Here is a 22974-nt window from a genome sequence, read left to right on the forward strand (position 1 = left end):
TCAATTTTTAAAAATATTTAAGACTTTTATTAATACGTCACACTTCCCCTTTTTTTGACCCGGAAACAATATTTCTGACCAATAACAATAAACCACGAGTAGAAGGCAACCAAGTGTTGTTGTGATGCCGGAACGGGCCATTTGAAGAACGTAGATCGACTTCATGAAGTAAATTTCGCTGCGTTGACAACACTGTTGTCTCTATCTTCAAAATGAAGTGTGATTCATCTGAATACTGGTCTCACCTAGTGAGATCATTCACCATATTGCTTTTAACCTGTGACATATACAACTTTGATGGTAAGAATCATGTTTAAATCGATAAAGTCGAGATGGCACAGAGGAGGTGATCACTTCTTACTTTCGGTTTCAAACGCAATGTCATTGAAGAAACGGTTTGCATGGCCTTCTTAATTTTTTAAGGCTGCTCAAAGTTTGTGTGATTTGCAAAGGGGCAACAAACTTTTGGTTTTTAATATTTCCAGTCTTAAATTCCTGGTCTTTATGGAAAATCGTAGTATAGCGTCGTACGGTACAGCCTAGATCTTGATCTATCAAGACCAAGACTAGGCTCTCTATCCCTAGATGTCTAGATCTAGATTTTGATCTATATTTCACACTGTTGACGTTGACTGATAGTTGAATTTAAGTTAGTTAGATCTAGAATCTAGATCTAGATGTAGTTTTAGATTTTAGGTAGGGCAAGGAGAGTCTCTGAGAAGGAAGCGGAGGGTACCTTCACCCATAATGAAACATCGTCATAGTGTCACCATGGCATTTTGACTGCGGCCCGAGGTCCCCTTGGCCTCCTACGGGGGCGGGAATAATAGCCTCTATCTGTAGTCTATAGACATAGACGTATGCTGGACTCAATTTAGAGTCCGAATATAATTGTGTTATCTATTCCAGTCCGAATAGTCACTTCGTTTGTGCTAAGGTAATATTGTTGTGGGCGGGGCTTAGGCCTATATGATGGATCTCATTTCACTCACCAGCAGTTGAAAATTTATTGTTAGGCCTACATATTTGTGAACTTGGGTAAACATTCACTAGAGGGATTAACAATTACGATAGACGAATGGTGTATGACAGCTCGTCCATAGCGTGAGGGGCTGATTCAAAATTTATGACAAAGCGTCGGGTAATGAGTCACCACGTCTGGCCACCTGAGGCAGGTAAATTTGGTAAATTTTTACTTTTACACCCACACACAGATACACTGATTGAAGGCTAAACTGCCATAATTTTTGCTGCAGACCACACGTGTGGCCACTAAAACCTTTGCAAAACAATTGTTTTCATGTAAATATCAATCCTAATTGCCAAAACATCAAATCATTGTGAAATTTAGGGGGGCGTCGTACCCCCGTGAAACCCCCCAGTTTCTTTTTTGGTCAAATATTACTACGCCACTGGTCCTAGTTCTGTTTTCAAACATCAATAACTCAGTAACTAGTGATTTGCGGCAAAAATGAAGGCTATATATTCGTATTCAGCATGCAAAATACTTCTAGAAAAAAAGTATATATGAGACGGGTGTATTAGTAAAAAAATACCTTTAAGCTGCTCAAAGTTTGTCTGGTTTGCAAAGGGGCAACAAACTTTTGGTTTTTAATAATATTTCCAGTCTTAAATTCCTGGTCTTTTTATAGAAAATCGTAGTATAGCGTATAGCCTAGATCTTGATCTATCTAATCTATCTAGACTAGGCTCTCTATCGCTAGATTTCTAGATCTACACATTTGACGTTGACTGATAGTTGAGTTTAAGATAGTTAGATCTAGATTTCTAGATCCGTGGTTTTAGATTTTAGGTAGGGCGAGGAGAGTCTCTGAGAAGGAAGCCGAGGGTACCTTCACCTTCTTCTAATGAAACGTCAGTGTCACCATGGCATTTCGACTTCGGGCCGAGGCCCCCTTGGCCTCCTACGGGGGCAGGAATAATAGCCTCTTTTTATAGTCTATAGATATTGTCAATGAGAAAAGTGGGTTTTATCATTTGTTATAGACGTGTAATCGAAAAAATTTTCATAAAAGCTGGAAATATTTAGGAACAAGAGTCGAAAGGGACGTATGCTGGACTCAATATAGAGTCTGAATATAATTGTGTTATCTATTCCAGTCCGAATAGTCACTTCGTTTGTGCTAAGGTAATATTGTTGTGGGCGGGGCTTATGAAGGATCACGTTTCACTCACCAGCAGTTGAAAATTTATTGTTAGGCCTACATATTTGTCAACTTGGGTAAACATTCACTGGAGGGATTAACAATTACGATAGGTGAATGGTGTATGACAGCTCGTCCATAGCGTGAGGGGCTGATTCAAAATTTACGACAAAGCGTCGGGTAATGAGTGACCACGCCTGGCCGCCTGAGGCAGGTAAATTTGACCATGGGTTGATAAAATAGGTGGCCACGGCGGTGCTGGACAGGTGACCATTTTACACAGTTAATAGAGAGAGAAAAAACGATAGGGGGGGGGATAGAAAGTGGCGATTTGTAGGTGGCCGTCATGGCTGGTTCGACTGTAGTTGGTGTTTTCAGCTTTTATATTCGCTAAGATTAAAGGTAGCTACGGTAGTGAGCTGCTTGTGATGTTTCATGACGGCACTTTTTTGTTTGGCTTTTTTACTTCACTCTTTTGGATAAGTATTTCTCTTGATTAGAAAGCAAGACTTAAATAGTGAGAATACACTGCATTATATATAAAAAAGTGATTTTAATTCTTAGATTATACAGTAGTCTCCGCCTAAGATCCCACCGCTTATGGTCCCGGTTCACCTAAGATCCTACTTTCAGGTTATATATTTTAGATGGGCTTTTTTCTTTTCTTTTTATTTCTTAAGAGAAAAAAAAAGAATACGAAACCTGGGCGCGCTCAGCTGATCTACCGATTAGCGAAAATGTGCGATCATTGTATGGTCCGTCACGGATCTTCCACTTTCGTGAATCGAATGGGGTCACACCTCTGTTGTAAATCTCGATCAGTGGTTACAATTTTTGCCCCAGAGAGGATCACACCAAGGTGTGAACTCGTCGACTCTTTGCTTTCCCCAATAACCTGAGCCGTCCACCTGATCTTACATCACACACTAGGTGGGGAGGGCCTACAAGCAAGCGTCAGACTGTTTTCAATCAAAATTTTGAATTGGTGGACGCTTACATTTTCCCGACCATAGCTCTTGTCTTTCAGTCACAACACAACGATTTATGATGCATCATGACATGGACGGAGACCTCCGTTAGAGATGGAAAGCAATGCATTTTTTATGGGGGGACGTTGCTTGAAACCAACTGGTTCCCACCTGACACAGTATTTTTTTTTAAAGTATTAATTTCATTGTTTTCCCGACCAGTCCGAATTAAATAATATTGTAGCCATACAGAATTTGTATATGAGTGTTTATTATATCACCAATTTTGGATCAAGTGTACTTGTTCATTATGCCAAAAACGTAATTATCGGCAACATATAGGAGGTAGATAAAGAGTTTTAATGGGGAGTTGGGGAGCCAATGGTATTGTGTGGAAAGATTCGCTTGAAATCCTTGATTTGCAAAGTGATACAAATTGTAGATCCAAAAATTGTCAATGTTACACTCGAAAAATAGGCCTTCAAGCTTCAAATGCTCACAAAGGAAGTATCATCATGTCTATTTTTAACTTTAAATTTACCAATATTAATATTATTGATCAACATGGAATGGAAGACTAAACAAAATATGGTTAGGAGCAGAGGGGGAAACGACAAGCCATTTTGTTCTGGCGGAAAGGGGTGAATGGAAATGACACAGAGCATCATCTGTTGTGGTCAAGAGAGTTCTAGAGCCATTTTCCGTCTCACCTTGGGACTATTTTAATTAATTCAGATATTGATCCAATTGATTGAGTTTTTACATTTGAGACCACATTCCAGGCCAACAATATGTAAACATGGAACTAAAATGTTAAGAAGGCTTTTATATTTTCAAAATGCTTCAACCAAAACCCCTGCCAACATGCTACAACTCAAGAGGTGAAGAAGAAATCTTTAAACCTTCTGAAAAGGAAACAAAAAAAACAAAAACGTTTGTGTCTACTCTAGAGGGAAGGGAACAAGGAAGTTCTATAGCACAGATCATTATTTAAATCATTATTAGCTATTGACATTTGGTCAATATTCAGCTGAGGGGAAATGGATATGAATAATCAATATTATATCCATGAATGAACTGAAGAGAAATAGGATGATGTTAGTTGAGCGAAAAATTGAATTTGGTCATATGAGTGTTATTGGCCGGGATAATATAAAAATGTTTTCTTTAATATACATTGTTTAATTCCCCCCCCCCCCCCCTTAAGAAAATTAACCTCCAAAAAACCACTGTATCTCCAAATTTCTAACCTACTCCATCTGTGATCACCTTAATTCATTGACTATGGTACATATTATTTTGGGCTTGTCTACAAATTTTTTTTTCGGGAGGGTGAAATGAGATGATGACTAGTGCGCAGTTCAAAGGTCTTTGGTGCCACAATTTCAAATAAATATTAACATATTATACACCTAAATTTTCAGTATGATTTGTAGAATACATCTGTATTTTTTCTTTGTGTATTTTTAAACTTTGGTTCTCGTAAGAGGCGATTATGCAACACAATTTTGCTTGGATGCGGATAAAATTTGAAAATTAAAAATTAATCATCTTTGGTGGAACTCAAAAAATATGTTTGCACCTAGTCAAATGATACATCAAAATAACCAAAAGTATGAATGCTCGAAAATATTGAAAAATTTGCAGTTATTTACATACATTCCACATAATTTGTACTCATTTGGATCATAACGTCCGATGTTTAAAAAAAATCTTGAAAAAAGGACAAGATGCATTCACAACCAGTAAAAACACACGCGTATATTATATGGAATTGTTTAGAACAGCATTTGGAATAAACCTACTTTTGTCTTGAGTGGTACTTTTTGTGTAATTTCACCCCCAAAAAATAGTAATTTTAGGGGAAAAAATATTTTGACAATTTAGATCTGGCACTGAAAAATATTGCTTTTCTCAATAACATTACAGAACAATGGCAATTTGAATCCATTTTACAAATATAGTATAAATATTCTAAAGAACAGTCTTACATATCTTCAGTAAGCAAAATAGTGATACATTTTGTTTTGTAAACGTACTAAGACTGATATCTGGGCTATAATTTGGTCATCGTGCTAAAACAAAGTCGTATAATCTATGAAGTTGTGTTTCAAAACTGAATCAAAACATACGATTTTTTGTGGAAACACTAGACCTGAAAGTCAGCGTTATATTATAACCTTTATTTTAACATGGGTATGTGGATTGGAATAAAATTCTAAGCTAGAATTATAAGTCGGTTCTCGAGCCGTCGGGGGCCGCTTGCCATAGTGAAGTCACTTTAGCCGCGCCGCTGCTCACGGCTCGGCGTAGCAAATGAGTTAAAAGCTCCTTGTTGTTATGACCTTTGTGTTTCAAACAAATTGAGAAAAGTAACTGGTAGTGGAATGTCTTTGTTGATGAGGACGGATTATTTCTTTTTATATGTGTTCATGATTTTCTTCCTCATTATGAGAGGCTGAATCAGGCAACGTCATTACTCAGTGAATTATTGTCCCATGCCTTTTTACCTGTTATTTTAATCGTTTTGATTTAGATTGAATTATTAGACATTTAAATTTTTAAAACTTCAAGATTTTGTTCCAAAAACCGAAATCCTAATTAAATGTTTTCTTCTTCCAGTTGCTGAGGGTGTTAATCCTGAGGTAGAACAGCATTTAGAGATGGGCAAAAGATTGCTCGCAGCAGGGCAACTTGCGGATGCTCTCTCTCACTATCATGCTGCTGTGGGTAAGTAAGATCCCTTGATTTGTACCTATACATACATACGTACGTTTATTCCATTGTCAGGTCTGTTGATTTCCAAAAAAAATACTGGATATTCAAGATGCGGAGTGCAGAGGACCAGAAAACTTGGGTGTCACAGCTGTCTGAAGCATACACTGGGTTACTCAATATTGCTTTCTCTTTCTGTGGGTTACTCAATATTGCTTTCACTTTCTTCAACATTCAGCAGTGCTCAAAGCTCCTCCCAAAGGAGCTGCTTAATCCTAACATTAATCACGCAGATATCAGTGAATCTATTGAATCAGAAATTTGCTGCATATCAAATTAAGGAATGACTTTCATCCTGATGTCTGGGATTTATTTACATGTCTTTGGATGCTGTACACTAAAGGCTAAGTTAACTGTTGTGGAGAGACATTCACACTTCACCTTTTTCACTTGAATTGCATGCAGACCAGTAGTTGATTATTTACTACTGTAAATAATTCAATTATTGCCCATTTGTCCATAAAGATAGGACGCTAGGTCAATATTTAAAAAATCTATTTGGCCAGGAATATGCTGGGGTCTCATGGAGTGGTGTGGACGTTTTGCACCATTTAAAAAAATCTATCTTTACAAATTAATGTCCATTGTCACATTGTGCTCTATTTTCAATGCTGACAACGTACTGTATTGTGTCTCTGACAGAGGGTGATCCAGACAACTACCTCACATATTTCAAGAGGGCCACAGTGTATTTGGCCTTGGGAAAGTCCCGTTCAGCGCTTCCAGACCTTAATCGTGTTGTTCAGCTCAAGCCAGATTTTACAGCGGTAAGCTTTTTGGTATTCAATGAAAGACAAATAGAAAAGTGACTTAATACTTGTTGTCGAATTGGATTACAATGGAAAGTTATTTATTGTGTATAAGTAACAAAATGTAAAATGTCCAAAAATACTTAGTCTCACCTCATCATGCATCTTCATATGTCACGGACAATATCAGTACTGGCAGTTGCCATGCAGTGCCTTGTTTTTCAGCTTTGTCTGACGTGGCTTGGCTTTGTTTATGATCCTATGGTTGCTTTCCATTGCATTACTGGAAGGCCACCTCCTAGTTTGATATTATGTTTCTTATTACTACTGGTGTTTATATGGAAGTGTCTAACTTCTTCCACATAGATGGTGTATTTCTGATTTGATCACATTTGGGTGCATAAAGCAAAACAGATTTGAAAAGCTTTTGGTAATTATGTATACAAGAGGACTGAATTTAACTTAAAATGGGCTTTCTTCTTTCACTTTTGATCTTAATGAAAGTACAATAGTGCAACACTACGTTTCAAGTTATAGATACTGGCAAAGTTTCATATTTTTTCATTCGGTAGTTTCTGAGAATATTCTGTTAACAAAATTTGGCCTTAGCTCCATTAGTAGTAAGATAAGCATTATATCAGCATGCAGTGTTAAATGTAATCAGATGTTTTGGGTTGTTGTTGTTTTTTTCCCCACTTGCTTACTTTGAAACATAATAATAGTTAAGAAAAATGTATGTGCAGTTTGGGAAATTAGACTTGATGAGAACTTTTAATCTAAAGTTCTTAAATGTGTTGTTCAGAATATGTCAAAATATTGAGATGGGTTGAAAAGTTACTATATAACCCTTTTCTAAAATATTTTGCTTTGTATGGTGGCGAATTATTGTGTTGGATGTGTAAGATGTCGTGACTGGTTTCGTGTCTAAAAGATTTTTTTGCATGTGTTTGGCTCCCACAGGCAAGGATGCAGCGTGGAAATGTTTTATTAAAACAAGGCAAGCTGTCGGAAGCTCTTCAAGATTTCACTGATGTGGTACGTCTCTTTTTTTTCTTTTTTTTCCCTGAAGAAAAAGTGAACATTTTAACTCTATACAATAGAAAGGTAATGAGATTAACTGTTCGGATAGTGCAATGAAGTTAAGTTTCGTGTGAGATAACAAACTACTGTTGCTCAAAGAGTGGAAATGTAACATGCAGTTAAAGGGTTTTGAGATTAACTCTGAAATTTCCCATCTTGGTGCCATGAAGTTTCGCTTGACACTACGAGCTGTATTGTCGCTCAGATGATGGCTCCATGCCCCATACGGACATAACATTGAATTGCCCTGACTTTTATTGTATTGCTGAATATGAGACTTTAGTTTTTATTGCTGTGATGTAGTTTTTGTCTGCGTCATCTTGCTTTTCCTCAGTAAGTTATTCTTTGACATAAATGAAAATAAAGGACGGCGCAGTAGTCTTTGTTTATCATAAAATCCTGTTATCATGAAATGATTTCAAAATTCCAGGTTTTTTTATTCCCTCTTTATTCTAGATTAACTTGAATAATATCATAATGCTTACCCCTTGTACTTTACCCCTGTTCATCACTCCTTTCTCAGTTTTTATTATTCTGAACATCATACCGGTCACTAAACCCTTTCTCCTTGCCTTAACTTTGAGACTTACAAATACACCTCAGTGTGTCAGTTGAGGTTTGAGGGTTATCCCTGAAAACAGACACGGTTCTTATGGACTTGAAAAATTTGATATCACCAGATGCAACGTGAGCCTCAGAATGGTGAGGCCGCTGAGAAGGCTCACATGGTGCCTGCCATCAGGGAGGGTATTGAACATGCAAAATACTACTTCGACAGACACCAGTATCATCTCGTTATAGAAGCCTTAGAACAGCCGATAGAGGTGAGTTGCAGTCTTGTGTGTGTGTGTACCCTAGGTTCATAAGTGGTACCCAGTTCTTGTTGAGTGGTCTGTGTGTAGACTTTGCAAGACACTACTTTGAATACATGTTTATTGTCTGGCCATTAAATGTACCTGTGGGTGGTTGGCGAGTGCTCTGGTGTGGTTTGCTTTTTCTTTCCTTTCAAACATCTATCATCTTTATCTCTCCTTTTTGTGTGTGTGTGTGTGTATTTTACTCTCTTGTAACACCTCTAATCTTCAGGACAACATGACCTAATTGTGTTACAAGTGCTGTAAAACTGTAACTTAATCTGAAAGCAAACTGCAATTATTTTTTTTTAATTTATTTATTTATTTATTTTTTTATGTGTTCCAAAGATATTGGTTTTGTGCTGTTACTAGCAACACATGACCACTCCCAATATAACCTGGTTTCAATGGAAAGGTCAGGGGGGGGGGGTCATGGGAGATGACTGTTAGTCTGTGTGTATATAAATGCATGCTTGCAATTGGTGTATGTTGGTTTACTTCTGTTAAAGTGATTTATGAATATTCATGAGAGATAATAGTGGGACTGTGGGCCTCCAGTTGTATGTCAAGTAGATGTTTCACATGAGACCTTTTTATGTCCCAAATATCTCATTTACAGTTGTTTTTTTTATACTTTTTTTATTTGTCGTGTGCTAGACATTTGATGAATTAAGTCATTTGTTAGTTTCGCTCTTGTGGGGAATTTGAAATATATTTTATTAAAAAGTCTATAAATGTAATGTCCCTTATTCGTCCTTCATTCAGATATGTCCATGGGACACAGACTTGCGAGAAATGCGAGCGGAGTGCTTCATCGCTCAGGGAGAGTTGTTCAAAGCGATCAGTGACATAAGGCCCACGGCCAAGTTGATTCCGGACAACACCAAAGCGTTCCTGCGCATGAGTTTGCTGCACTATCAGATGGGAGAAGAGGAGGAAAGTTTAATGTGAGTTCCTAGCTGTCCCATACTTTTCTTTTCTCTTTTCTAGTAGGGGCTATTGTGGAAATGTGCAAAATTGTTTGGGGGAAAGGGGGGGGGGGGGGTTCTATATATAAACAAGTGACAGATAAACAGTCTGCATGGAAGGTATTTTGTATCATCTGTTTCGTTTCACATTGGCTTAAGCTTTGGTTATGCTTTATGGCCCTGATAAATATCAGAAAAAGTACTTTACTGCTTATGTGTTTTTTAGTCCGTTTGATGTGATGAAGAAATCAACTGCTCAATATGACTCCTCCCTATGTCACTTTTCAAAACAGAGTATGGCAGAGTTTTACACTAAGCAGTCGAAATGTCTTTGTGTATGGATGTGTTACCATTATATGACAGTAAACAGGAAAAGGTGAAGTCCCCTAAAAGTTATGTGTGGAAACTGAAAGGTACATGAAAAGGGCAAAGCGTTCTCCTACCAATAGCTTGCCTTTGTGTTTGAGTTGTTTAGTTCTTCTTCATTTCGGTGAGCTGTCTCAATAATAGCAACATTTCATCGACAACAAATAAAAGCACAATGAGATTCTTTGAAAAACAATGGAAGGAAGGCAACACGCTAAGAAAGAATGTAGGTATAAAAGGTTAAGAGGGCTCGGTTATGTTAAACGAAGCCTTCACAGAGTACAGAGTGAAACGGAGCTTTGCTCTTGTTAGTAGGCTGGCAGATTGCTCAGTTTCATTTTTTTTCCCCCTTTGGTTTCTTCAACTGCCTGCTCCTATACGTGCTGTACTCTGCTGTATTGATGGTCACAGCTGGTGCCAGATGATCAGTCTTTTATGATGTTCATCAGACTAGTGATAATGTATTCATTTTATGGGGAGGGGGATTATTCTCTTCTTTTATGAAGATGGAGTAATGGATTATAACGAGTCCCACAAACACGTGGACATGGCCAAATGGAGGTGGGGGCCGTGGGTGGTTGGCGGGCACTCTTGTGTGGTTTGCTTCTTCTTTCCTATCAAACATCTAGCGTCCTTATCTCCCCTTCATCTTTTTTATGTTTGTTACTCTCTTGTAACAGCTCTAATCTTCTGCCGCTCATATGACCTTATGCAGTTGCGAGCGCCGTAAAACCTGCTAAAAAATTTTTAAAGGACGTGGGGCCGCCGCTCTGTGAGGCAGTCCGATGTGACCTGGTGTTTTGACTACTGTTCATTTTACATTGTGAATGTTGCTGTCATTATTATTTCTACATTTAATAGCGGGTTGCCCATCATCGCATTTACTGGTTGTATACGAGATATTTTTATGTTAATACTTTAGTACTTTAAGAGCACAGTGGAGAAAGGAAGGATGGTTGTTGGGTGGGGTTTTTTTGTTGTTTATTTACTCACTTTTAGTGTTAGTCTCACAATTATCCTAATCTGTTTTTGGAAAATGTGGCTGTTGCACTGTTGTTTCTTTCATGTGTGTTTGGAGTGTATTGTTGTTTTGGGGGGGGTTCCTGTCATTTGTCATTTAAAAAAAAAAATTTTTGTCTGTCTTGCCAGTGGCAGTTTTATTGTCCTGTCCGTTTTATTGTCCTGTCCGTTTAAATGTTTCAATTTTCATAATTTTACTTTTTCCATGGTATTAGTGATTGTTTGCATGCTGATGTGCCTCTCTTTTATTGCCTAAAACAGCTGAGCCTATATGGCTCTGGGTGGCTGGAGGGTGCCACTGGAAGCTCCTTTTTCTGTACTTTCCCTCTTTTATATATGTTTGTCTGTCTTGCTTTGTTTTATCCAAGCACTAAATGAACCATTGTGGTGACGATGTGAGATTTGCTTCTCTCATCTCAAAACTGTGAACTTGCACCCAAATGTCTCTGTGGGTGGTTGGCGGGTGCTCTGGTGTGGTTTGCTTCTTCTTTCCTATCAAACATCTATCGTCCGTATCTCCCCTCGTTCTTTTTTATGTTTGTTACTCTCTTGTAACAGCTCTAATCTTCTGGTGCTCATATGACCTTATGCAGTTGCGAGCGCCGTAAAACCTCTACTAAAACTAAAAAATGTCTCCCTCCAGGCAAATCCGAGAGTGCCTTAAGCTGGACCCGGACCACAAGGAATGTTTTAACCACTACAAGAAGGTGAAGAAGCTGGCCAAGCAGCTTGCAAGCGCCCAAGAGCTGCGGAACAACCAGCAGTACGACGAATGCGTGAACAAGGCCAAACAGATCGTGAAGACAGAGCCGGACGTTGTTCCCTTTGTGCTGAGGTCCAAGTCGTATTTGTGCCATTGTCATGCGCAGGTGAGACATCGACCGATCCCTCCTCCTACTTCTTTTTCTTCTGTTTTTCACTTTCCTCCTGCTCCTCTTTTTTTTTTCTCTGGCCTTTTGTCTTCCTCTTTTTCTTCTTCTTCTCTTCTTCTTTGTCCTCCTCCTTTAGTTCTTATCTTCTATTTAATTTTTCCTTCTTAGCCTCCTCTTTTTTCCTCTCCAAAATTTATTGGTAAACCTGTAAAAATGTGATTTCATCATTACAGACTTGATATTGTTATGTTTGACATTGGTCCTACATTTTTTTTACTGTACTTCCCTTGAGTTCAGTAGAATTGGGTTTATGGTCAGTCAGCATTGTCATAGCCATGCTTGACTCCCATAGTTGTACCAGGAAAATTTATTATCTCCATTTTCTTGAATAAAGAGTTCCATTACTTTGTGGGGGTGGTTTTTTGGTCAGGATAAGTGGCATAGCTGTTTGTTAGAAATCTACATTAAAAAAACATAACAATTTATGCTCTTTTATTGTTACAGCTCAGCGAAGTGGATGAAGCTCTCAAGGCATGCAGTGAAGTCCTGCAGCTGGATCCAGACAATGTAGATGCTATGGTAGACAAGGCAGAAGCTCATATAGCCAATGAAGATTATGAAGCTGGTGAGTGATCTTGGGTTTTTTGGCACTTTTTCTGTGTATGTATATGTCCTTGATCCACAAGTTTGCAGCAGAAAATACATAAGGGGGGGGGGGGGGGGGCTCTCGTGGCCTAGAAGTTAAGGTGTTCGCCTCTCATTCAAAGGGCCCTGTTTCGAATACGGGTAGCGACGGAAACATTTTCTTTTCTAAAATGTTCTCCTTTCACATCCACTGCTCTCTAGCAATGTTCTGTCATCTGCTCTCATCTCCACTTTCTTCTCCCACCCGCTTACTTCCTCTGCTCCCTCCTCTGGGCTCCTGACTCTTTTTCTGCAGCCTTTCTACTGCTACTCCTTGGCTCCTTACTGCTCTCTTTCAGCCACACCCCTGATCTTCTTGTCGGATAGATCTACACCTCGCCTTCTCGGATAATGACGAAAAATTTTGGAGGTCTTGTGTACAAGTTGCGCACATTAACTCACTGGCTACTGGGCCCTTTCATAAATTCACAAGTCACAAGCGTTGAAGACTGGCTTTTTTGGGAGTATTTCAATAAACCACCACAACTTTCAGAATTACCCCATTGTAATTATTTTTTTGGTACCGTAAAGTTACATTCAAGCTTAATCTAATACAAAAAACTAAAGTTATGATTTTTTTTAAATTGGCTTGAATTTGACTTTTCTAAAAAATTTCCAGAGACGTGACAGGTAGAATGAAACTCATAACAACAACAAAAATAAAAGTTCGAAATGTTCTGTTTTAGTTTGTATGCATGTGTGAGTGATTGGTGAAAATATAAAAGCTGGGCTGTGCGCTGATTCAGACCCGTACACTGATTTACATGAGACAGACGTAGGACACAACGTTGTGATTTCGTTGCGCGAGCAACAACACGAGTGCTAGAGCTAGATCTAGCCCTAAAACTACGACTCAGGCAGTGTTCGGGTGCATATCCAGGGTCCTACCTGTCAAACACATCATATTCTGAGACACTAGAACATGTAAAACGAACAGAAGTATCAAAAACAGCGAAATAATGTGATTCTTGTTCATGCGACTTCTTCAACCGTTATTACGACGCGACTGTCAAATTTCTATCAGCTGTGTAGAAAAAACATAGCGCGAGTTCCGGTCAGTTCAACCCCAGTTGGGGTGACTGTCCTTCACCTTCAATAACTTAAAAACTATCGGCCCCTGAGATAAGAAACTAAGTCTAAGTAGCTCAGCGCTGGCCAAACAAAGGCACGAGACGGATCACACGACGCGTGTGTGATTTTTATAGAGAAAAAAAACTTCCAAAGCTGATCACACACAGCTTGCGAGAACCGTCGCGAGCATTGCAGCGGGGGTTACGCAACTGTTGCGTGAGACGTCTGAAGTGAGTTAAGGATCCCTTGGTGGTCTCTAAAATTGATAAGAGTTGGCTTCGGCCGTCACCTGAGCAAAATTCAAAACTTCCTATCAACTGAAAATGTTTAATGTGTCCCGCGCGCTCATATGATCTTATGCAGTTGCGAGCGTCATAAAACACGTACCAGAAAAAACCCCAAACAGCTGTGGACTTATTCAGTTGGCTGCTTGCCCGCAAGTGGACTCTGCACCTATCTGCATACATGTAGTCGAGAAAACAAGTTCCTGTTGAATTTGGCACCAGTGTGAAAGGCATAAATCCTTGCCATTACTGCTTTGCTAAGCATTGCAACAGCAGAATTAGGAGTTTCACAATTTACATACTGTACACTAATAGTTTGTTAAACCAAATTCTCTTGGGTGGTTGGCGGATGCTCTGGTTTGCTTCTTCTTTCCTTTCCAACATCTGTCATCCTTGTCTCCCCTCCTTCTTTTATGTGTTTGTTACTCTCTTGCAACACCTCTAATCTTCTGCTCTTATGTGACCTATTGTGTTGCAAGTGCCGTAAAACTCTTACTAAAACTAAACTGACCCAAACTTTTTGTGTTTTGTCCTTGTACTTGCAGCTATCGAAGAGCTTCATGCAGCTCAGGAGATTGATCAGAACTCCCGAAAGGTGCAGGAAGCTCTGAATAAAGCTCAGAAACTGCAGAAGCAGTCTAAGAAGCGAGATTATTACAAAATTTTAGGTGTAAAAAGGTGAGTTCAGAGGAAATTATTTCCCCACTTTTATTAATTGTAACCAAATTTGGTTCACTTATTTGTTTAGAATTCCATCATTGCAATTGACAGGAACTTAAAATAGATATAATGAATGACTTAGACACAGTTTATAGATTATTTTACTTCACAGGGTATCGACCGTACTGCAAGTCTAGATTTGTTAATATTTTTTTTATTAGCATTGCATCACAAAAGTTTGTATGTGATTTACTGTCGTGAACCAATTGTTTAACGCATTAGTTTCTCAATGTGTTATTATCATCATGAACTACTGCAAAGATTTATTTTAGTGATTATTGTCGTTTGTTTTTGTTAGGGTGTTTGGTTTGTTGTTGTTGGGGGTTTTTTTTGACATGTCCATCATTTTGTTTTTCAGCTTTTTTTTTTTTTTTACCTCTCTCTCTATTATTTTCCCAGTTGTGACTACCAGATATTCCAACTCTTACTGCTCAGTTTATATCTCTCAAGACAACCAGTGCAACTGGCTGATTGATTCCTGATTTTGTAAGCAACTTTGTAACATTTTGTATAATGTCATAACAGAAATCTCATCGTATTATTTCAACAGAAACGCCAAGAAAAAAGAAATTCTCAAAGCTTATCGTAAACTGGCAGCCAAGTGGCACCCGGACAAACACGAGGGGTCAGATAAAGACAAAGCTCAAAAGGTGTTCATCGATTTAGCCGCTGCGAAAGAAGTTCTCATTGATCCAGGTTTGTTTTCACTTTTCCCGTTGAACGTGCTTGTACTCCAAGTGTTTTTGACTAATTTCTAACTTGTTGATTTTGTAGGAAAGAGGAAGAAATGGTTGTGTTATAACTGACTTTAAGCCGTGGCAGAAGGACTTGATCCCATTTTGTTGGTATATATTCCTATTTTAAAATATATTTTATAACATTTTAATTTCAAGTGATGTATGCTATAAAGCTTCTTCTCTCCCGCGGGGCAGTGCCACTGACTGAAGTGTCTTTAGGCCATTCTCAAAGGGGGACATCTCTTGTTCTTATGCACTGTAGAATTGTAAATGGGCTGATTCAACAATGTCGTGCTCATAACTGTGCCTGAACTACAACAGGGAACTGCTGCTTTTTCTTTCCTTATCCTTACTATCGTCATTTTTTCCTCTACTTCTTTTGTATGTTTGTCACACTTTGTGACCTGCTATTTCCGGGGTGCCTTGATAGTCAAAACAGAATTTGTGCTGTTAAAGCTAGAGAGGTGAGCAGAGTAAGCCCGATTCCCTGTAAAGACTTCTCTGTTGGCATCCACCCCTTGGCGCTCATATGACCATATGCAGTTGCGAGCGCCGTAAAACCTCTACTAAATAAAAAAAGCTTCTTCTTATCGATCAATACCCTTCCAGCTATTACATTTTTTTCAATAAAAACTATCAGAATGTGACTGCAAAGATATTATGTTGCTGTTTGGAAATGTATCTTTGGTTGTTGTGTCGTTTTGTGTACCTCGTAGATTTAGACAGTAAATCAGAGTGAGGAGAAGGTGAATATCGAAAGTGAGCCACGTTCCCCAACTCCTCGTGATGCTTTGCAGGTGCAGGAAGTTTGATTTCTCTGTATTTTAATAAACTTTCAGAGTGGGTGATTGGCGGGTGCTCTGGTGTGGTTTGCTCTTTCTTTCCTATCAAACACTTATCATCCTTATCTACCCTCCTTTTTTATGTTTGTTACTCGCTTGTTACACCTTTAATCTTCTGGCGCTCATATGACCTTATGCAGTTGCGAGCGCCGTAAAACCTCTACTAAAAAAGAAAATTTCCGTACCTATACCTTTTTTTATCGTTAGCATTGGTTTACTTTGTTCTTCTTGCACAGAGAAACGTCAGAGATTTGATGCCGGAGAAGATCCCCTTGACCCAGAGGAGCAGCAAGGCGGCCATGGACACCCGTTCTTCCACCAAGGTTTCAACCCGTTTGGCTCAGGGGGCTTTTCATTCAAGTTCAACTTTAACTGACACTAGCTTCTCGTTTAGGATTGTTGTTTTCTTTTTCTCAATTTTCATCTCACCATTGGTTATGTTACAAAGCTCCACTGCTATGTGCGCTCTCGTCTGTTGTTTCCTCTCTTCTTTTCATACAGCAGGTTAGTCAACGACGCAGTGTGGTTTTTTGACAGATTTTTTTCAGTTATTTATTGACCTCTGTTTCAGCACAGGAATTGTTTGTTCTTTTTCTTGCGTCGCATTGACAAAACTGAAGACAATATCCCGATGTCGGGAAAAATAAAAACAATTCGTGTCCTGAAAGAAGCAATTTCTGCTGCAGGTTTTCATCTGTCTCTGGTTTTGCCAACATTTTGCAGCGATGGCCTTGTTGAGCACAAGAGGTTTTTTTTTCCCTTTTACTCCAACTTTTGTGTAGATACCAAAGTATTTGAATAAACCAAAATGGAATTGTGAAAACTCAAAAAGTTAACATAGAAAAGACCTGAAACTGAAACAAAATCTGTTTCAGAGAAAAGGGATTTCAGGCTGTTCTTGCATTATCTTTCAGAATTTCTTTGTGAGTGCAAGGACCGAAATAAAGCAAAGGGAGAACAGCTCCCTGTAAAACCATTTCAACAGTGAGGAGTTTCTACTGATCATTCAGTTGAAATGGCCATGAATGTATCATCTTTTGTCTTCAGCCCCCTGGTGATTACTTTGCAGCCGGTTTATCTCTTGGTTTGTGTGACTGAATGATGATTGTTTTATGCGTCTGATTTGTGGCGAGCTCTATGTGCCTGTGTGGACTGAGATGGTTGAAAGAATGGGTTGGCGAGCCTGTGGGCTTTTTTTTCAGGCTCCTTGAATTTCAGAGTGGTTCAGAGTGCATTAGACTTTCCACATACCACTGTTGGATTCTTTATCTGGGGATACACTTGTTTGAGGGGGGGGAGGTTGTTTTGTTTTGGGTTTTTTCCTTGTTCAAATTTCAGACAACATGCCACTTGGGGTCTTTAGTATATCTTGATTGTTTCTTCCTCGATAAATTCTTGTTTCTAAGATATCATGACATTAACATCTTTGAAGCACCGCAGTCCTTTTTTCAATTCCTTTGGTTTTCCAGTGGTCCTCATCTCTGATATTGCCTTATAGCTATTGGCCTATTTGATCCTTTTCACATTTTAATGCTTTGTGGCCTGACAAACATCTTATCATCTCATGTTTTAATTTCACATTGGGCAATGAGGTTTGCATTTTTATAGGAAATCTTCAGCACCTGTTCTGGTGTAAAAAAAAATTCATATCATTTTATGAGAAATGGAAGTTACAAAAGATTTGTAGATTCAGAACTATAGTTAAATGTTTTCCTAAATTACTGGGTGTATGCTGTTTATAATTTGCTCTCTTTTCTGAAAACTGACTCAAGTGCTATATGGTGTGCAGCACACAATTGCCAATTTTCTGAAAGCCGAGGTCCTTTAAGTATCATGTTTACCATTTTGTTGTAAAAAGTTGTAGCCGAGGAGGGTTGTGGTGAAGCCCACTGATGCCTGGGTGTGCGTGGTAGTTGTTGTGGCTTTAGTGCAATATGAGTGGTGTGCACCTCTGATGCTGACAGAATGATCCTGGTTGGTTGGTTGCTTTTGCATGGGCTATGCATTTCTCTACATCAATGAAGTTGTTGTGAGACGAAACTATTTTTTTAAAACCTTTGCTGACTCATGGGTGATAAGAATACTTGAATGGAGAGAGATTGTTACTCTTTAAGACAATTGGAACCTGTGTACGGTCATCTTACTCCCCCACCTTTATGTTTTGTATGGAAAGAAACCATGGTATTGTTGTTATTTTCAACCATTGTGATTTTTAATTTGGGGGGACTTCGGTCTGCAGCTACTTTCTGAAAGATTCGTTACAATAGAATGTTCGAATTTTGTGTGTGTTTTGGCCCCTGAGCTCTTTTTATCCTGTAAAGGAAAAGTTTAAAATGGCCTTTCCTCCAACTCTATTGTAGCTGCAATGGGAGTACCAGGGATGTAAGTGGGTTTCATTTTAACTAAAGGGATGGGTTTTATGAGAGCCCCCTAGAAAATACCATGGTCCTAGAAGGAGGGACATTGTGCTTGTGGTCAGTAGTAACGATAATGGTCCTATTGTTTTCTCAGTTTTAAATACTTATCTGCTAAGATATTGCCTATTGGGGTTGGGTTTTTGGGTGTGTGTGTTTTTTTGTTTTTTTAAAATATATATGTGAGGCAGCGTGGTGGAATCAGGCTCTCGTCAAAATAATCAAAGTGAAGAAAATTTTATTGTTCCCCAGGTTTGTGAATTTTTATAAAATTTTTGTTTTTTGGTTCAACACCTTTCATGCCCGTTAAAGAACTCTTTTCTGTGTGGATTTTTCTGAAAAGCGGTGATTAAAGGCACAAAAAATGTGAATTTTCAGTTACCATGGACTCTTAAGCTAAGGAAATAACTAATCTTTGGCGGCCATTTTCTCACTAATTTTACCTCTGAAAACAGGTGACCCTCACCTCCTTCATTCGCAAATCAAGATAAATGGGTTGGTTTTTTTAAGATAATACCAATAACTCTATATGCCCAAAAATTGACGAGAGCCTGATTCCACCCCGCTCCCTCACATATAACAAGAATAAGAATGATGACCTCTAATAGAGAGAGGTCTGTTTTGCTGGCGAATAGAAAACTTACATCCCTGGAGCACTGACAAAGAACAAATCCCTCTTAAAAGTTTTTTAAAGTTTTAAAAATGTTCTTTTTTATGTTGAGGACAAAGCTTGAGAGCATAATACTACATCGGTGTGAATTCCATATTGACCATATTGGCTTTGTAGTGCAGCTGGCACCATTGTTTGTTCTTCAGTGTGGCTGAGTTTGTTGTGCAGAGTGATGTTATTTGTAACTGAATCTTGTAAATGTCTGCCTGACATTTGATGGAAGGGATATACTGAAAATAAAAATTACAAATGTTACATTATATAATATACGGTCTTTATCAGTTTTTTTCTTTTCTTCAGACTTGAACACAAATTTCAGGTCATTAAAATGCAAATTAAAAGCAGATTTGTTTCATAAAATTGTACATAGCGCAAGTTTATCTAGAGAACAGTTTGGACAAAATGGGCTTATGTATTGTGGGACAAATTTATAGAGAAGAATAAAGAAAATCAATTAAGGTGTACGAGAAATATCAAGTTTTGAAAATAGTCAACCAAAATTGAGAAAAACGCTAAATTTTACTTCACATGAGTAAAAGCGTTCAGCTTCCGGGGCGTGATCAGCCCGTTCTGGATTCAGATACAAGGACGGTAAAACCACAACAACCACCTCAGATAGATCTAGATCTAGATATCTTAACATGCCGAGAACATTTTATAGAATTTTTGGTGGGGGTTGGGGTTTTTTTTTTTTGGGGGGGGGGGTGTTATGCTGTACATGCCTTGTTCCAGTGGGGTGGGATGGGGCTACAACACATAGAGTGGAAACCATATATTATATAACAAGCCCGGTAATAACAAGAATTTTTAAAATCCCCGTTTTTTCCTACTTTTGTCTCTATTAAAAGTTATCGAAGCCCAATCGGTTAGAGCAGGGACAAAGGCTTGTTAACATTGTGTAAAAAGTTAGAGAGAGAGAAAGACAGAGTTAGTAACGCAGTAATGGAGCAAGCCACACCACTGCAAGCACACGCAGCAGGTGAAGCGAGATATACACACATGTACATATTTATATATAGAGAGAGAGAATTCTGTGATCTCGCTCTCAGCCCAAGCTACACGCACACGTAATGTGTCATGCGCATGGTACTTATGGCAAGGGAAACTACCCATGAATAGATACAGCTGGATTAATCCACAAATGCTTACTTCCCTTGCATTTTTGATTTATCAGCGATCTGATATAACAGTACATTTTCTCTGGTCCCACCATCCCTGTTATATCAGGGGTTTCCACTGTACATGAAGAGTCGCCCTGATATGGTTGCAATACAAGAAAAGTTTGGGGAACGCCTTAAAATTTACAAAGAAATGGTTACGACATTCCCCCAACTTGTAACCCTTCAATTGCTAGTTGAGTTTTACTAAGTTTTAGTAAGAGTTTTACGGCACTTGCAGCACATTAAGGCCATAAAGTGCCGAGGATTGGAGATGTTACAAGAGAGTAACAAACACAAAAAAGGAGGAGGGGAGATAAGGACGATAGACGTTTGATAGAAAGGAAGGAGTAAACCACACCAGAGCACCGGCCAACCACCCACTTCAATTATTACCGTAAGTGGTTTTTGACAGACAGTGTAGGGGGGCTCTCGTGGCCTAGAGGTTAAGGTGTTGGCCTCTCATTCAAAGGTTCCGGGTAGCGACCGAAAAATGTTTTTCTCTAAAATTGTCTCCTTTCACCTCTGTCTGCTCTCTAGCAATGTTCTGTCGTCTGCTTTCGTCTCCTCTTTCTTCCCCCACCCCCTACCCTTCTTCGCCCCCTCCTCTGGGCTCCTGACTCTTTCTGCAGTCTTTCTACTGCTACTACATGGCTCCTTCTTACTACTGTCTTTCAGACACACCCCTGATCTTCTGGTAGGAAAGATCTACACCTAGCCTTCTCGGACAAGGGCGAAAAATCTCGGAGGACCCGTGTGCTAATTGCGCACGTTAATGTTCCTTTGGTGGTCTAAAATCGAAAAGAGTAGACTTCGGCCGCCACCCGGGCAAAATTCAAAATTTCCTGCCAACTGAAAATATTATTAGGTGTGTCCCGCGCGCTCATATGACCTTATGCAGTTGCGAGCGCCGTAAAACACTTAGGCCTACCAAAAAACAAAAACAAAAAATACAGTGTAGGGAAACAACTCACAAACAATTAATCGAACAGTTGAAACTCAATTTTGAACAAAACATTCCAAAAATCGACCCAGAAATATACAACAGGGTTATTCAAAATTTTCAGTGACATACTCGAGCTTGTATGGAAAGAAATGATCTCCAGATGCAGATCTATAAATAGCCATAGCGAACACCTTCGTCATGTTTATTCAGCAACATCAATTTGGTATTGATTTGTTCTTCAAAACACAGATAGTGACTATTTGAAATAAAACAATATGTGTTTTGTTTTTGTTGGGTTTTTTAAGTTGCAATGTTTAAGTTTCAGTCAGTTTTGATTGAAATTTTTAAAACAAATAACTGATGTTTTTCATATATTGACAAATGTTACATCCCCATGGTTGAAAGTTATTTCTGAGGAGTTTCTGAAAATTGGTTGAAAAATAATCGAGTTATTGCTGCTTAAGTTAAGTGGGTCCTCTTTTTTAAGACATCCGGTACTACTGAAAATGCGTAAATTGAATTTTGAAAAAGAATTTACTGGCCGCAGCAGCAACACGTTAAACACAATATATTCAAGACATTACTTGTACACTTACATCATACTTACAGCCTGTACACATATAAACCATGTCTGGTTGAGTTGCCGCACTTTAACGTCCAGGTTTTGGGGTTTTTTTGCTAGGAGTGTTATATTTTATTCAAAGTAAAGACACGCCACAGTGACCACCCACTCCAATGCTTTCATCAACATGACTTTGTGATACATGTAGCCTACTATGTACATGTACTCAGCTGAAATTATCTAACACAGCCACCCATTGTTGGGGAGGAAAGCGGCCGTCTTTAGCAGGATAATAAAAAGGAGAAGATGGAGATGGATTGGAAATGTTTTGAGAAGAGAACCAGACTCTATTGTGAAGACTTCCCTCCACTGGACACCCGAAGGACGTCGCAAAAGGGGAAGACCCAAAGTGACCTGGAGACGCACAGTAGAGTCTGAAATGAAGTCCTGGAATCATTCGTGAGGAACGCTGACCAAGATGGCCCAAAACAGACAGAGCTGGAGATCCTTTGCTGCTGCCCTAAACGCCAGATGGCGTAATGGGTACATGTAGTAAGTAAGTTTAGCAGGACTGTTCAAATTAAAGAAAACATAGGACTGCCACAAGGCCCATAAGATTTTAAAATGTTACCGACTGGTAAACTTTGGTAAACAGTAGCGTAGGAGGGTCCAGAGTCCTCGCTTTCACAATGTGCTGAGCAGAGATTGGTTCATTCATACAACAGGCTAATATTACTAATAATAACGACGGATGAATGGATTATGACGGCTCGTACATGGTGTCTGGAGCCTATAGATGATTTATGGCAATGCGTTCAGCAATGAGAAATTTGCATGACCATCTGAGACAGGGTTTTTTGGGGGGTTGTTAGTTGATAAAATAGTCAAACCCTGTTATACCGCCTTCCTCAGGACAAGCATGAAGTCATGAAGTTAATTGTACATTGTATTACAGGATAGCACCGATTGTAATCATAAATAGTTGTAGAGACCAGAGACAAAGTATGTGGCCAGTCTTGACCCATCTTGATGATAAGTCTGTCTTGTGAGAGGGAAAACTGAACTTTATG

At 38.9% G+C, this 22974-nt stretch overlaps 1 protein-coding gene across 1 annotated transcript; it reads left to right on the plus strand.

Moving 5' to 3' along the window:
* Positions 1-84: 84 nt before the first annotated feature.
* Positions 85-17824, plus strand: LOC101852183 (dnaJ homolog subfamily C member 3). The gene is made up of 11 exons (XM_005100277.3): positions 85-300; positions 5756-5863; positions 6551-6675; positions 7618-7692; positions 8418-8561; positions 9357-9538; positions 11589-11814; positions 12322-12442; positions 14402-14534; positions 15127-15272; positions 16392-17824. Exons 1-11 carry the CDS (start codon positions 213-215, stop codon positions 16529-16531), a joined length of 1488 nt encoding a protein of 495 aa, XP_005100334.1. The 5' UTR covers positions 85-212; the 3' UTR covers positions 16532-17824.
* Positions 17825-22974: the final 5150 nt, after the last annotated feature.

This window comes from Aplysia californica, unplaced genomic scaffold (genome assembly GCF_000002075.1).
Source record: "Aplysia californica isolate F4 #8 unplaced genomic scaffold, AplCal3.0 scaffold00242, whole genome shotgun sequence".
Taxonomy (NCBI): Eukaryota; Metazoa; Mollusca; class Gastropoda; order Aplysiida; family Aplysiidae; genus Aplysia; species Aplysia californica.